Here is a 14,478-nt window from a genome sequence, read left to right on the forward strand (position 1 = left end):
AAATCAAGATAACTTGGGGGGGATCACACAAGACAGCAGAACTTTTCGGTTTGTTTCAAAAGGATATGTTTTTTAGGAACTGGCGCTTTAAGCACCTCATGCTCCCGTACTCTCAGACCGCTGAATTACGACCACAATATAAAAATACCAAACCTAAGGCACAAAAGGATGGGCTGTCACCTCCTGCCAAAAGTCCCCTCTCAGACTGAGACGAGGTCGGAATAATGCAGCGTACATTTGTCCCCGAACACGCATTACTTTCTGCTTTCCATCGTTGGGATTTGGAGTTATACTTACACTGCCCCCTAAAGCCAAAGCTGTTGGCGCGCCCAGCAATTTGCGTGATGGTCTCGCGTTCTAGCAAACACGCAAATCCTTTATAGATACCGGTCAGGTTTAAAGGGGCAATCCAAGCAATTTCATACGTGTGTTTTTTTTTAAATTAGATAAATCAGTTTTGTAGTATTAGATGATACTTACTATCTTTTTTTTTATTTTAAAATTACACTCTTAATACCATTTTTAATTAGTTGTAATATACTGAGCATCCTTTGATTTATATAGCAGGTTTATCCCACCTCCCCAGCAGTGCAAGATCTTTGTAACACTTTCCTGTTTGTGATACTTTGTTGCCAATATTCCCAGCAGTTTGAGCTGCACACTGTAACAACAGATAATGTTACCTTAGTAATATCAGGATACATTGTAGCTGCTGTGTTACACTGACTGATTGATTTGAAACTGAAAGGCGGCCATTTAGTGAACCCTGGGAAACAGGATTTTGCTGATCGATCACGAAAGAACCAATTGATCGGCAGCTTAGGTAATTCGTTTTCAATAAAGGTAATCAAAGGCGCCGTATATTAAAACAAAAAAAAATAAGATTATTTTTTTTTACATTTGGAAGCTGCTTGGATTGCCTCTTTAAACTGCACCGTTGGCTTCAAAGGTTAAAATAAATAACAGAACCGTCCGATAATTGCTAAGCAATTAAGAGGAAAGTGCCATTGGATGCTACGAGAAGAGGCCTTGAGCCTGTGACACAAAGCATGTAATGTTATACATTTTCATGCATAACATTACCTCAGTCATTCTTCCTGGCAAGTTGTTTCTCTGCTTTTCTTCTTTTGAAAGCGGTTATGTCATCCTGCAGCATACCATGACCCATCTGCCTGCGAAAGATATCAAAATAGTGACGTAATAAAGAAAGCCCGGGGTCGCGCTGACCGCGAGAGGATGTCCTGCGCTAGGACCGCATCGGTCTCTCCGCTTACCCTGACTTGATCACTGGGGGGACCGGTAACGGTTTTGTAAAACCTTCTTTTCCAACCAGCCAGAAGGTCTCTTCGGTCCCTTTCCCCTTATCCAAAAAAAAGACAAAGGAAATAATTACCGTGAGCCGGGGGAAGAGCCCGGCGTTCCACCAAAGCTGGACCAAAGCAGCCTTCAATACGTATGTAGCAAGCCTACTACATTTAGAGTTTAGAGCAGGGGCGGCCAACTGCAGTACTCAAGGGCCAGCAACAGATGAGGTTTTCATGATATCCCTGCTTCAGCACAGGTGGATCAATCAGTGGCTCAGTCAACTGACCTGTTGGTGGCCCTTGAGGACTGGAGTTGGCCACTCCTGGTTTAGGGGAAAGGCCTTTTTCTAATAAAGCAGCAGAACCCTTAGGAGATTACAATCAGACCAGCCATGTCACAGGGGATCTCCAGTGGGTCTTAAATATTAAAAGAGTGTCTCACTTATTTTGTACCATCCGTGCCCTCATAGGCATCACCCCATTCTCACTCTGTGAGGTCAGCGGTTGTCTAATATAATAGCAATATAATGTCATTTTTGGGGGGTCGAGAACCAGCACCTTACTTTTGCATCTCTAGCAAGTGGCCATCTCTGCAAATGACTTGCCCTGTTTTAGCTAGTAGTTTCCCTACTGTCCAAATGTCCAAATGTCCAATAGCACCAGAATATACAGTACAATTATTTGGTCATCTCTTTTCCACTAAAGATAGTGTGGATGTGCTGTCTGCATGTGCTATCCCCCCTGCAATTACCCCCTTATTCATTTTGGCAGTTATGGTTCCACTTATAAAGTGTTCTCCAATCTATACGAAAAGGGGGGCTCCATATTCACATCATTCTGACATTGTGCATTTCGGTTTTGCTGGCGTTAAAAAGCCAAACAGCGTCACTTACCTTCAGCTCAGCTTTCCCCCTCAATTCCAACAGGTATCCCTCGTTTAAAGATCTCAGTGTTTTGAAGGTACTTTGGCTGACGTGAATTCGGTAGGCTGGAAAGGGAAAGGGACATTATCCGACAGGTTTGAGGTTGCACGTGAGGCATTAGCGGAGCTGATTCAGACCGCCTGTAAAGGCCCTGAAAGTGAGATCGCTAACCCATGCAGTGCCAAAGAGACTTACAGCACAAAGAGGGTTATTAAAGTGCAATAGTGCACATCAGGAGGTGAGTTCCCTTGTGATAGTGCCGATTGGGATGGGACCATACAGTAGTGCTCGATGGCACTATCACACAATGATGATAATAATAATAATAATTCCTGACCGGTCAAAATCCACTCTATCAACCAGTTTTGAAGCTACTTTAGCCAACTGATCTTAATGATGTTAAAGCAACTAGTTTACTAAAACACTTCAATAAGGAAACTAGCCAAAGGATGAAAGGACCTGCAATGGTTTTTTTTTTTTCGTGTTCCTTAAAATAAATTGCAATTGAGGCCAAGTGAACTGTAACTACAGCTCTCCTTTATTTCTCTGGGGAATTGCTTGGTTTTATTTTCAATTTGTGTTTTCTAAAACATGAAATAAGGAATATGCACAGATAATGTTTTCTCTGGGGTTTATTTCCAATCCAACAAGTGTAACGCTGTGTAAATGGCATTTTGCAAATACAGCTGGGAGAATTCGAATTATTTAGGGTTACAAGCTCCGAAAATCCTCATAAAAAATGTCTCTAGAAAGCATGGATTGAGCTACATATGGACTATTTATCAACACAGTTTTACATTTGTTACATTTAAATCTTTTTTAATCTATGTCCATTAAATGTATCAATATTAATATAATGTTCAGAAAAAACAGGACCCGTTTTATTTGTTGTCATATCTTGCAGACAAATCGCATTTTCATGAAAATTTGAGCAATTATAGGTCTGCCACAGTAGATAATTACTTTTGAGAAGTATTTGATATTCTAATAAATATTCTTTGGAATTGGTGATGGCGTGATGACCTCATCAAGCGCATAGTTACAAAATGGTGTTTAGCGAAGAAGATAAGCATGCTTGAGACAGAACAAGAGTTATGGCCCAAAGTGCTGACATAAAATATTTCCTGATAAAAGATGAAAAAACGAATTCGGAAAACAACGTATCGTTCAGGAGTGGGAGACGCTGGATCAACGCGTTATCGTTATCCAATCAGACAGCGGCGTTCCCGTCTGCGGGCGTTTCAGCAGGAAGACCATATTTTAAACACACTCTGAACTCAAACTTCATAGTAATCTTAGTGTTCCAGATTAGATTACAGCAGTTTAACACATTGAAGAGCTACAAAGGAACACCAAATCCTATTTCTCGTTTAATGAACACGTTCCTCCCACAGTGTATCTGGTACTTGTTGGCTTAATACAGTGACATCAATTTAGTTTAGATTGTCTACACTGTACTTCTTATAGAGTGTCAATCTACAGGCAGACCTACAATTGTGCAAATTTTCATGGCGACTGAGCGAAAAATATATCAATTAAAATGAAAAAAACGAAAGCGGTGCCTTTTTTTTTCTGAACACAGGGTATAGTTCCATAGTATATTGTATATCATTTCCTGTTTAGATGCTTTTAACTGTTATTACCATGTCAACATAAACTAGACATTGAACATTTCTCCAAAGCGCACCCGAATTGACCGTTTTCAGTTTAATTCTGTGGTTACGTGTTACAAACGAAAATCAGATTATCCGGCCCTTTTCTTTTACTCACGTAACCCCGTTGATTCCATGCGAGACGCCGTGTTCACCGTGTCCCCAAACAGGCAGTACCGTGGCATAGTGAGACCGACTACACCTGCAACTACCGGCCCTGGGGGAAGAGCGGAATCTTCAGACAACATCGTATCCTCCTGGCGTTTACACGTGCGCAGAGAGCCATTTTGTTGGCCGAACTATCAAATCCCATTGCTATGTTATATTTCAGGGGTGCGCATACTTTTTGGTTTGCTCCCCCCCCCTGCTCGCGCCCTCCCTTACCCTTCCTCCGGCACCACGTGACGTCGCGTTGCCATGGCGACGCATCGCCAGAAGCCGTCGGAGAGAAGGTAAGAGGCATACGGGGACCTGGCACACCCCGGCGTTTTATTTAAATGTTGTGGGGAAGAGCGCGGGACGTATGAAAGCGCCGCGCCTCCCCCAATCCCCGAAAATCTCCACGCCCACCCAGTTTGTGCACCCCTGCTAGGTGGTGGTTAACAAAGTTACGGTGATGCCTTCATCGGCTAACAGAAAGAACGTTTTAAACCCAAGATGTATCCGATAAGAATGAATTGTGCAGGACCCGAAAAAACAAAAAAAAATATTCAATTCTCACAGGATATAGATAAGTAAAACTCTCACAGCAAAGTGACTTTAATAAATGACTGACTCTAAGGACACTGATCACATGGATACGTTGCTTACAATTTATTTGCCCCATTTGATGCTCGAGCACGGAAGGGGTTAATGCAGAGGTTCAACTCCAATCCTCAAGACCCTCCAACAGGAAAGGTGCCGCTCGGCCTGGGACTGGCTGTGTGAGCTCAGCCTGGGACTGGCTGTGAGCTCGGCCTGGGACTGGCTGTGTGAGCTCAGTCTGGGACTGGCTGTGTGAGCTCAGTCTGGGACTGGCTGTGTGAGCTCAGCCTGGGACTGACTGTGCCGCTCGGCCTGGGACTGGCTGTGTGAGCTCGGCCTGGGACAGGCTGTGCCGCTCGGCCTGGGACTGGCTGTGTGAGCTCAGCCTGGGACTGGCTGTGAGCTCGGCCTGGGACTGGCTGTGTGAGCTCAGTCTGGGACTGGCTGTGTGAGCTCAGCCTGGGACTGACTGTGCCGCTCGGCCTGGGACTGGCTGTGTGAGCTCGGCCTGTGACAGGCTGTGCCGCTCGGCCTGGGACTGGCTGTGTGAGCTCAGCCTGGGACTGGCTGTGTGAGCTCGGCCTGGGACTGGCTGTGTGAGCTCAGCCTGGGACTGGCTGTGTGAGCTCAGTCTGGGACTGACTGTGTGAGCTCAGCCTGGGACTGGCGGTGTGAGCTCAGCCTGGGACTGGCTGTGTGAGCTCAGCCTGGGACTGGCTGTGTGAGCTTGGCCTGGGACTGGCTGTGTGAGCTCGGCCTGGGACTGGCTGTGTGAGCTCGGCCTGGGACTGGCTGTGTGAGCTCGGCCTGGGACTGGCTGTGTGAGCTCGGCCTGGGACTGGCTGTGTGAGCTCGGCCTGGGACTGGCTGTGTGAGCTCGGCCTGGGACTGGCTGTGTGAGCTCAGCCTGGGACTGGCGGTGTGAGCTCAGCCTGGGACTGGCTGTGTGAGCTCAGCCTGGGACTGGCTGTGCAGCTCAGCCTGGGACTGGCTGTGTGAGCTCGGCCTGGGACTGGCTGTGTGAGCTCAGCCTGGGACTGGCTGTGTGAGCTCAGCCTGGGACTGGCTGTGTGAGCTCGGCCTGGGACTGGCTGTGTGAGCTCAGCCTGGGACTGGCCTTGTGAGCTCAGCCTGGGACTGGCTGTGTGAGCTCAGCCTGGGACTCACTGTGAGCTCAGCCTGGGACTGGCTGTGTGAGCTCAGCCTGGGACTGGCTGTGTGAGCTCAGCCTGGGACTGGATTTGTGAGCTCAGCCTGGGACTGGCTGTGTGAGCTCGGCCTGGGACTGGCTGTGTGAGCTCGGCCTGGGACTGGCTGTGTGAGCTCAGTCTGGGACTGGCTGTGTGAGCTAAGCCTGGGACTGGCTGTGTGAGCTCAGCCTGGGACTGGCTGTGTGAGCTCGGCCTGGGACTGGCTGTGAGCTCGGCCTGGGACTGGCTGTGTGAGCTCGGCCTGGGACTGGCTGTGTGAGCTCGGCCTGGGACTGGCTGTGTGAGCTCAGCCTGGGACTGGCTGTGCAGCTCAGCCTGGGACTGGCTGTGCAGCTCAGCCTGGGACTGGCTGTGTGAGCTCGGCCTGGGACTGGCTGTGTGAGCTCAGCCTGGGACTGGCTGTGTGAGCTCGGCCTGGGACTGGCTGTGTGAGCTCAGCCTGGGACTTGCTGTGTGAGCTCGGCCTGGGACTGGCTGTGTGAGCTCAGCCTGGGACTGGCTGTGTGAGCTCAGCCTGGGACTGGCTGTGTGAGCTCAGCCTGGGACTTGCTGTGTGAGCTCGGCCTGGGACTGGCTGTGTGAGCTCAGCCTGGGACTGGTTGTGTGAGTATGATAAAGATTACTCCCCAAAGTGATTTAAGACCAATAGCCGTCCCCCCTCCTGTGAGTTTGTGACCACGGGTGCCCCCTCCGCTAACAGGCGGAGTGTGGATACGGAGAACGGCGACCATCTTTTTCCACGTGGAGGATTCAAACAGCTTCCCCAGCTGCTCTGACGCCTTCGGACAGACGTGTCTGACAGACGCTGAGCAGGGGGATCTCGACCAGTGCCGGGACCCTGGGATCTGGGTGATATCTTGTTTCCTGTAAGAGCATTACTGATCTATCACTGCTTTATGTGTGTTACCAGTAAGTGTTGTTATACTGTGTGTCCCGCACTTCTCTTCCCCACGTAAGCCGGGGCCAGAGAAACAAATGTCCCTTTCCCCGTGAGGACAGCGCCTGCTGCAGGTTGTTACCTGAATGAAGGCCGATTCGTATCTTAACAGGGACGTCGGGCATGTGCCTCATTTTGAAAGACCCCACCGAGCTGAGGATGTCGAGAGACATGTTAGCGATTTCGGCGGCGTGTCTGTTCCCATTCTTCTTCGGGAGACCTGAGGCGACCATGTATGCGTCTCCTATCGTCTCCACCTGTCCCAGCACAAAACCAAGCACAGTGTCGGAAATCAATGCAGCAAATGGCAGGCGACGTGACACGGCCGGAGAGGTGACACGGCCGGAGAGGTGACACGGCCGGAGAGGTGACACGGCCGGAGAGGTGACACGGCCAGAGACGTGACACGGCCGGAGAGGTGACACGGCCAGAGACGTGACACGGCCGGAGACGTGACACGGCTGGAGATGTGACACGGCCGGAGACGTGACATGGCCGGAGACGTGACATGGCCGGAGACGTGACACGGCCGGAGACGTGACACGGCCGGAGACGTGACACGGCCGGAGATGTGACACGGCCGGAGACGTGACATGGCCGGAGACGTGACATGGCCGGAGACGTGACACGGCCGGAGACGTGACATGGCCGGAGGCGTGACACGGCCGGAGAGGTGACACGGCCGGAGAGGTGACACGGCCGGAGACGTGACACGGCCGGAGACGTGACACGGCCGGAGAGGTGACACGGCCGGACACGTGACACGACCGGAGAGGTGACACGGCTGGAGAGGTGACATGGCCGGAGAGGTGACACGGCCGGAGAGGTGACACGGCCGGAGACGTGACACGGCCGGAGACGTGACACGGCCGGAGACGTGACACGGCCGGAGAGGTGACACGGCCGGAGAGGTGACACGGCCGGAGAGGTGACACGGCCGGAGAGGTGACACGGCCGGAGAGGTGACACGGCCGGAGAGGTGACACGGCCGGAGAGGTGACACGGCCGGAGAGGTGACACGGCCGGAGAGGTGACACGGCCGGAGAGGTGACACGGCCGGAGAGGTGACACGGCCGGAGAGGTGACACGGCCGGAGAGGTGACACGGCCGGAGACGTGACACGGCCGGAGAGGTGACACGGCCGGAGACGTGACACGGCCGGAGACGTGACACGGCCGGAGACGTGACACGGCCGGAGACGTGACACGGCCGGAGACGTGACACGGCCGGAGGCGTGACACGGCCGGAGGCGTGACACGGCCGGAGACGTGACACGGCCGGAGACGTGACACGGCCGGAGGCGTGACACGGCCGGAGAGGTGACACGGCCGGAGAGGTGACACGGCCGGAGAGGTGACACGGCCGGAGAGGTGACACGGCCGGAGAGGTGACACGGCCGGAGAGGTGACACGGCCGGAGAGGTGACACGGCCGGAGAGGTGACACGGCCGGAGACGTGACACGGCCGGAGACGTGACACGGCCGGAGACGTGACACGGCCGGAGACGTGACACGGCCGGAGAGGTGACACGGCCGGAGACGTGACACGGCCGGAGACGTGACACGGCCGGAGACGTGACACGGCCGGAGACGTGACACGGCCGGAGACGTGACACGGCCGGAGACGTGACACGGCCGGAGACGTGACACGGCCGGAGACGTGACACGGCCGGAGAGGTGACACGGCCGGAGAGGTGACACGGCCGGAGAGGTGACACGGCCGGAGAGGTGACACGGCCGGAGATGTGACACGGCCGGAGATGTGACACGGCCGGAGACGTGACACGGCCGGAGACGTGACACGGCCGGACACGTGACACGACCGGAGAGGTGACACGGCCGGAGACGTGACACGGCCGGAGATGTGACACGGCTGGAGGCGTGACACGGCCGGAGATGTGACACGGCTGGAAGCGTGACACGGCCGGAGAGGTGACACGGCCGGAGAGGTGACACGGCTGGAGAGGTGACACGGCCGGAGAGGTGACACGGCCGGAGAGGTGACACGGCCGGAGAGGTGACACGGCCGGAGAGGTGACACGGCCGGAGAGGTGACACGGCCGGAGATGTGACATGGCCGGAGGCGTGACACAGGCGGAAACGTGACACAGCCGGAGATGTGACGGAGACGTGACACGGCCGGAGACGTGACACGGCCGGAGACGTGGCACAGGCGGAAACGTGACACATCCGGAGATGTGATACGGACGGAGACGTGACACAGCCAGCAAAAGTCCTTAGTCAGTATGCATTGAAGCCATCTCATTGGACAAGAGTTTGGCTCCAATCATATGACTGGGATTAGCATGTTCTCCAGTCACAGGGTGATATTTTTATTGGACACAGCACTTTTCAGTTACAGCCATTAGCGTATCGTGGCCAGGACAAGATGCCGCAGGGTGACCAGGCTATACAGGACATAAAGGTTATTATTATCAGTGCCCTTTTGTGTTTTTCCTACCGAAGACCACCTGAAACTCCGAAATCTCCTTTATTAATGCGTCTATAAAACAAAAGTGATGTAAAATATAATTTAAAGAAAAACTTCCGTCAAATAAAAATGAAGGAATAAAACCTGTTAAAAGGAGTTATTTAAGGAAAAAAATATTTATATCAGTCATCCTACTGGCAGGGGGGGGGGTGTGGGAGAAAAACGTATTTCACAGCAATGATCTGCATGGGTTGCAGACCCTTTTCAGAACGGAAGTGGTTAATGCAGGGGTTTTCAACTCCAGACTTCAAGACCCCCAAACAGGTCAGATTTTAAGGCTATCCCAGCTTCAGCACCGGTGGCTCTATCAGTTCCAGCTTCAGCACAGGTGAGAATCAATCCCAGCTTCAGCACAGGTGGTTCAATCAGTCCCTGCTTCAGCACAGGTGGCTCAATCAGTGGCTCTTGAGCCACCTGTGCTGAACCAGGGACATCCTGAAAACCTAACCTGTTGGGAGGGTCTTGAGGACTGGAGTTAGCCACCCCTGGCTTAGGGTATTCATTTGGAACCTTGATTGCACTTACATTTTTTTGAAATACGACATAAATTGATCTGCGATAAACAAACTGCACTCGTAGGAAAAAAAATATATATAAAAAAATAACTAATTCCCGAGCAAACGAAAGAGACGCTTGGATGGTGCAATCCTGCAGAATAATATATTGATTCGCAATGAATGCAAACCCGAAGGACCACAGACAGGTTGTGTCCTTAAGCAGGTCATTTCATCGTACTCGTTCCTGCTGCATTATGGGTCACTTTCTAACGATGAAGCCAAACGGTCTCCTGCTGGCCCATGTGCTGCAGGGACGCAATGCCATCATTAGGACTCACCTTATAGACATCGTGATTTCCTATCACCGCGTCAAACAAAGTGTACAGGTCGTTGAGAAGATCCACCACCTCAATGGGCTCACTCATGGCCGATATGCTGGTGAAGCCCACGATATCACTGAAGTACAAAGTCACCTCGTCAAAACCCTCCGGTTCCACCGTGCAGCCCATCTTCAGAGCTTCTGCCACTGACCTGAAAAACAAGCAGGCGGCATGAGCAGCGATCCGGCGTTATATAGCCAAAGTACTCTACGTACACCTAGCTACTGAAAGGGCTGAGTTACCTACTCTCTTTGCCCCCAATATCAAGTGAACCGCGTACGGAGCTCGGTACAAACCCCGCAGAAGTCCAAGGTACATAGAAGAACAAAGAGCGGCACTCCGATGGTCTTCCTTAATAAAAAGTGGGTTTGTTGAGCAGTGATTGACGTTTGGGTTCACTTGAGAAAGGTTCGCCACTCTTTATTCCTCTATGTACAATATCAAGTGAAGCCATCTTGTCAGTGCTGGAGAAGAAGTTAGTCCTTGGGTTTTTTTAATGGCGCTGATTTCTCCCCCAGTACTGGGAAGCAGTTTCTTATATCTAATAGGGGCCTTTGTCCACTATTCCCTGTAGTGAGAAGTGAGTGTGGGCTACCCCGCTTCTCACTATAGCGAATACGGGGGAAGGGTTCTTGGGCTTCCCGTGTTCCACTTCTAATATCTGATAGGAGTATGGACTGAGATGTCCTCTTGGTTTTGAAAGCTGCTGTCAGCTGCTTCCAAATATGCTATTCCAGGGGTATCCTTAAAACCTGACCTGTTGGTGGCCCTTGAGGGCTGGAGTTGGCCACCTCTGTGCTATTCCATGTTGGACAATGTGAATTAGGGTTAGTGTTCTGTTTAATGGGTTAATTAATGTTGACTAAAAAATTAATTAGACAAAGTATAAGAATTGTTGCACATTGTCTTGGTTAATTAAGAGTTGTTTGACTTCTCCTCTGACCTGCGCTTGTCTTACTGCATGCTAAGTCTTTGCTGCAGTTGCTCTCTCTGACATGGGAGGAACATGCATAAAACTAAATTATGATATCATTAGAGTTGCAAAAACAAATATCCTCACTATAAATTGAATTGTATTGTATGTATTTATTTATATAGCGCCAAAAGTGTACTCAGCGCTTCACAAAGAATACAGCACAGGGAATTATAATAATACAATCAGCGCATCAAAATCAGACAATAGGAAGGGAAATCCCTGTCCTGAAGAGCTTACAATCTAACAGGTATGATGAAATAAAAATGTTCAAACTTTCAAAAGTGATTTAATATACGTATACATTTTAACCCATTAAACCGATCACTGCAGTTGGGTCACTTTGGTTCTAGCTGCGATTTCCCATTGAAAAGTTGGTCCGCGAGTGATACCGAGAGAAATATCCATTTAATGCACCTGATTTCTTTACGTATAAAAACGGACCTTCCCAGTAGAACTGGTGCTGAGTGCAGGGTAGAGATGGGCGATTTTTCTTTTGCGGATTTGGTCCGCGGATTTCGGCAAATCAATCTCAAAAAAAAAATATATTTTTTTTTTATCACCAACGATCCGCGGATCCGCTGGAATTTAAGAATCTCATCCATGGATTCAGCAATCCAATCCGCGGATTGTATCCAGTGGCAATTTTGGATTAATCTGCACGGATTGAAACTGGAATAATCCATCAACGGCTTCTGCACCGCGGAAAGGACTGTGACAGTTTCGCCCTTCCCCAGTGCTGGGTCTACCCCCGTGTTTGGATGAATACGCCATTCACTTACCGGGGTAACATTTGTGTTAAGAGCTTTTCCGTTTTCTGTTTTTCGATCTCGAGCTCCTCTGTTCGTTCCCGGATTAAATCCTCCAGGTTACTGGAGTATTGTTCCAGCATTCGCAGCATGGAATCAATGATGTTCGTCTTCTTCCCTTTGTTGATGTTTTTAAACTGCAAACGTCAGCAAAATGAATGTTTTAAAAAAATAGGTTCCAGGTACCAAATCCCCCGTCAACCTTCTGCATTGGGGAAGACAGAACATAATCATTGGAGGGCACCCGGCGTCTCACAAAAGAGTTCCCAAAAACTACAACTATTCAGATTGTGTGAAAATGTACATGAGCACATGGAGTGCATAGTGTTATTATTATTATTATTTATTTGTAAAGCACCAGCATATACCCCAGCTCGGTACAATGGGGGGGGGGGAGGGTTGGGGGGGCAACGTGTAGCTTTCTTAAGCTCATTTTACTACTGATTTTCCTATAGCTTTAGTCTTCTGTCTAGTGTCTACTAAGTCTACTGTCATAGTTTGCGGTTGTGGCCATTCCCCTTCGGCACCAACACATCCCTGAATTCATTGCCGCCGCCAAGATGACCGATATCTAAAGTCATTTCACCCTCAGCCAAGATGGCCGAAGTGGCTTTATTCCACCCTCAACCTGGATGAAGGTTGTAATTGGCTGCAGCTGTTCCTGGACTATATAAGGAAGCCATTTCTAGCTGGCCCATGTCCGACCTAGGTGTCTGATCCTTATACTCTCGGAACACGTCTGGTAATCCTGTTAGACTTTGCCGAACCTCTGCCTGTAATTGGACTCCACTTGCCTGTCTCCTGTCCTGACCTTGGAACCGTGACCCTGACTACGCTGCCGCACCTTCACCCCGACCCTGGCTTGTGACCCACATATTCTCCTCCATCAGGGCTCAGTCCCTAGGCCCGTGGTCAGTTCCCATATCCTGTCTCAGCCCTGCGGGTCAGCCGCCTGTTACAGATGAGCACTGTCACAAATACACAGCGTATAGCACCACATAAGAGTTCAGGACATACACCGACAGACCTGGGTACCGTTCTCGTTCAGTATTGTGGATCTGACTCACTTATTATGCTCCCAAATCATCTGGTTTCCTGTACGTTATAAATACTATCTTTGTCATATACAGCCGGCAAACCCTCAAAAAGACAGCTGTTAAATCCACATTGGGAAGTAACAAAAACGAACTGATTTATTGCATGCTGGACATACAGCAAAAAAGGACTAAGTGAACGCACCTACGCGTTTCGTACACGGGGTACTTTATCAAGGACCTTGATAAAGTACCCCGTGTACGAAACGCGTAGGTGCGTTCACTTAGTCCTTTTTTGCTGTATGTCCAGCATGCAATAAGTCAGTTCGTTTTTGTTACTTCTGGAGTGGCCTGGCCTTTTTTCTTCTTCCTGGACGGAATATACAGGATATCCCTGGCTGTGCTCTGTCTACGCTCTCTATCTTCCTGTACCCATTACGGATGGATTGCACGCCGTTGACGACAAGAGTGCCCCTTGGACAGTGCAGGTAAAGTGCCGCAGTGCCTTATTTACTCCTGTCTACTACGGACATTGTCCCTTTATTATTATACTGGTTGGGTGTCATTATGTGTTTATGGTTGTGGATGTCAGGCCGACTCCACTAGCACATTTATCCCCACCAGTTCTAATTCAACCTTATTGGGGGCACTCCATCGCTTCTTGGATTAACCCATTGTGGATTTATGTATTTGGATATTCCACTTAAGGAACTGGTTACAATTTTAGAGCATCACATATACCTTGTTCTTCATTAAATCCACATTGGACTCGACTTATACTATGAAGCTGGTTATAGGTACGAAGAAGAAACGTAGGCCCATATTCACTTAGCAGTGCAAGGTCATAAGTCAAATGATGGCCATTGACATGAATGAGCCATCAAATGTCTTGTAGCTTAGCACTGACAGACAATGAGGTAAGAGTAAGGCAGGTAATGTTACCACCTCTGCCAGGTGTTAATAAACCAGGCCGCTCACTTGATCGAATATTTCATCGAAGGTCGGGCGTCTGTCTGGATCCTCATTCCAACACTGCTTCATGAGTACAATGCACTCCATGGGGGCATGGTCGGGAGATACAAAGGGGCGGCACAGCGGGGGGGGTTTCTTTATCTCCTGGATGAGTTCTGTAAAGCAGAGAAGGACAGGTTTGTTATTGTTGTATTTTCAATGCAGCTTATCTGTACTGATCTCAAACAAATGCATGGCCGTCCATCCATTTCCCCTCATACTGTGCATGCAATGTCTTGTATATAATGTATACCCTGCTCATTATGTAACTGTATTTGTAAACATGTATTATTCGTCTTAACTCTGTGCCCAGGACATACTTGAAAACGAGAGGTAACTCTCAGTGTATTACTTCCTGGTAAAATATTTTATAAATAAATACCAAGGCAGGTCAGTGGAAGATCTCCGTCAATGGCCTCCCACGTGTCCTGGCTTGGAGCTGACACATGGTGGCACTTAGGCTATGATCACTGGATAGATCTTCTGAAGCTCGGAGAGGCCAATCTGGACATT

General features: G+C 49.7%; 1 protein-coding gene across 1 annotated transcript in view; it reads right to left on the bottom strand.

The window, feature by feature from the left end:
- Nucleotides 1–1,054: 1,054 nt before the first annotated feature.
- GUCY2F (guanylate cyclase 2F, retinal) overlaps nucleotides 1,055–14,478 on the bottom strand; it is a 34,635-nt gene continuing 21,211 nt past the window's right edge. Inside the window, exons 12-19 of the mRNA XM_075573452.1 lie at nucleotides 13,933–14,081; nucleotides 11,894–12,057; nucleotides 10,097–10,289; nucleotides 6,854–7,028; nucleotides 3,998–4,096; nucleotides 2,198–2,292; nucleotides 1,275–1,360; nucleotides 1,055–1,172 (exon numbers count right to left, since the gene is read on the bottom strand). Of these exons, the coding sequence (XP_075429567.1) occupies nucleotides 1,085–1,172; nucleotides 1,275–1,360; nucleotides 2,198–2,292; nucleotides 3,998–4,096; nucleotides 6,854–7,028; nucleotides 10,097–10,289; nucleotides 11,894–12,057; nucleotides 13,933–14,081 (1,049 nt within the window). The 3' untranslated portion in view covers nucleotides 1,055–1,084. The remainder of the gene's footprint in view (nucleotides 1,173–1,274; nucleotides 1,361–2,197; nucleotides 2,293–3,997; nucleotides 4,097–6,853; nucleotides 7,029–10,096; nucleotides 10,290–11,893; nucleotides 12,058–13,932; nucleotides 14,082–14,478) is intronic.

This window comes from Ascaphus truei, chromosome 16 (assembly GCF_040206685.1).
Source record: "Ascaphus truei isolate aAscTru1 chromosome 16, aAscTru1.hap1, whole genome shotgun sequence".
Taxonomy (NCBI): Eukaryota; Metazoa; Chordata; class Amphibia; order Anura; family Ascaphidae; genus Ascaphus; species Ascaphus truei.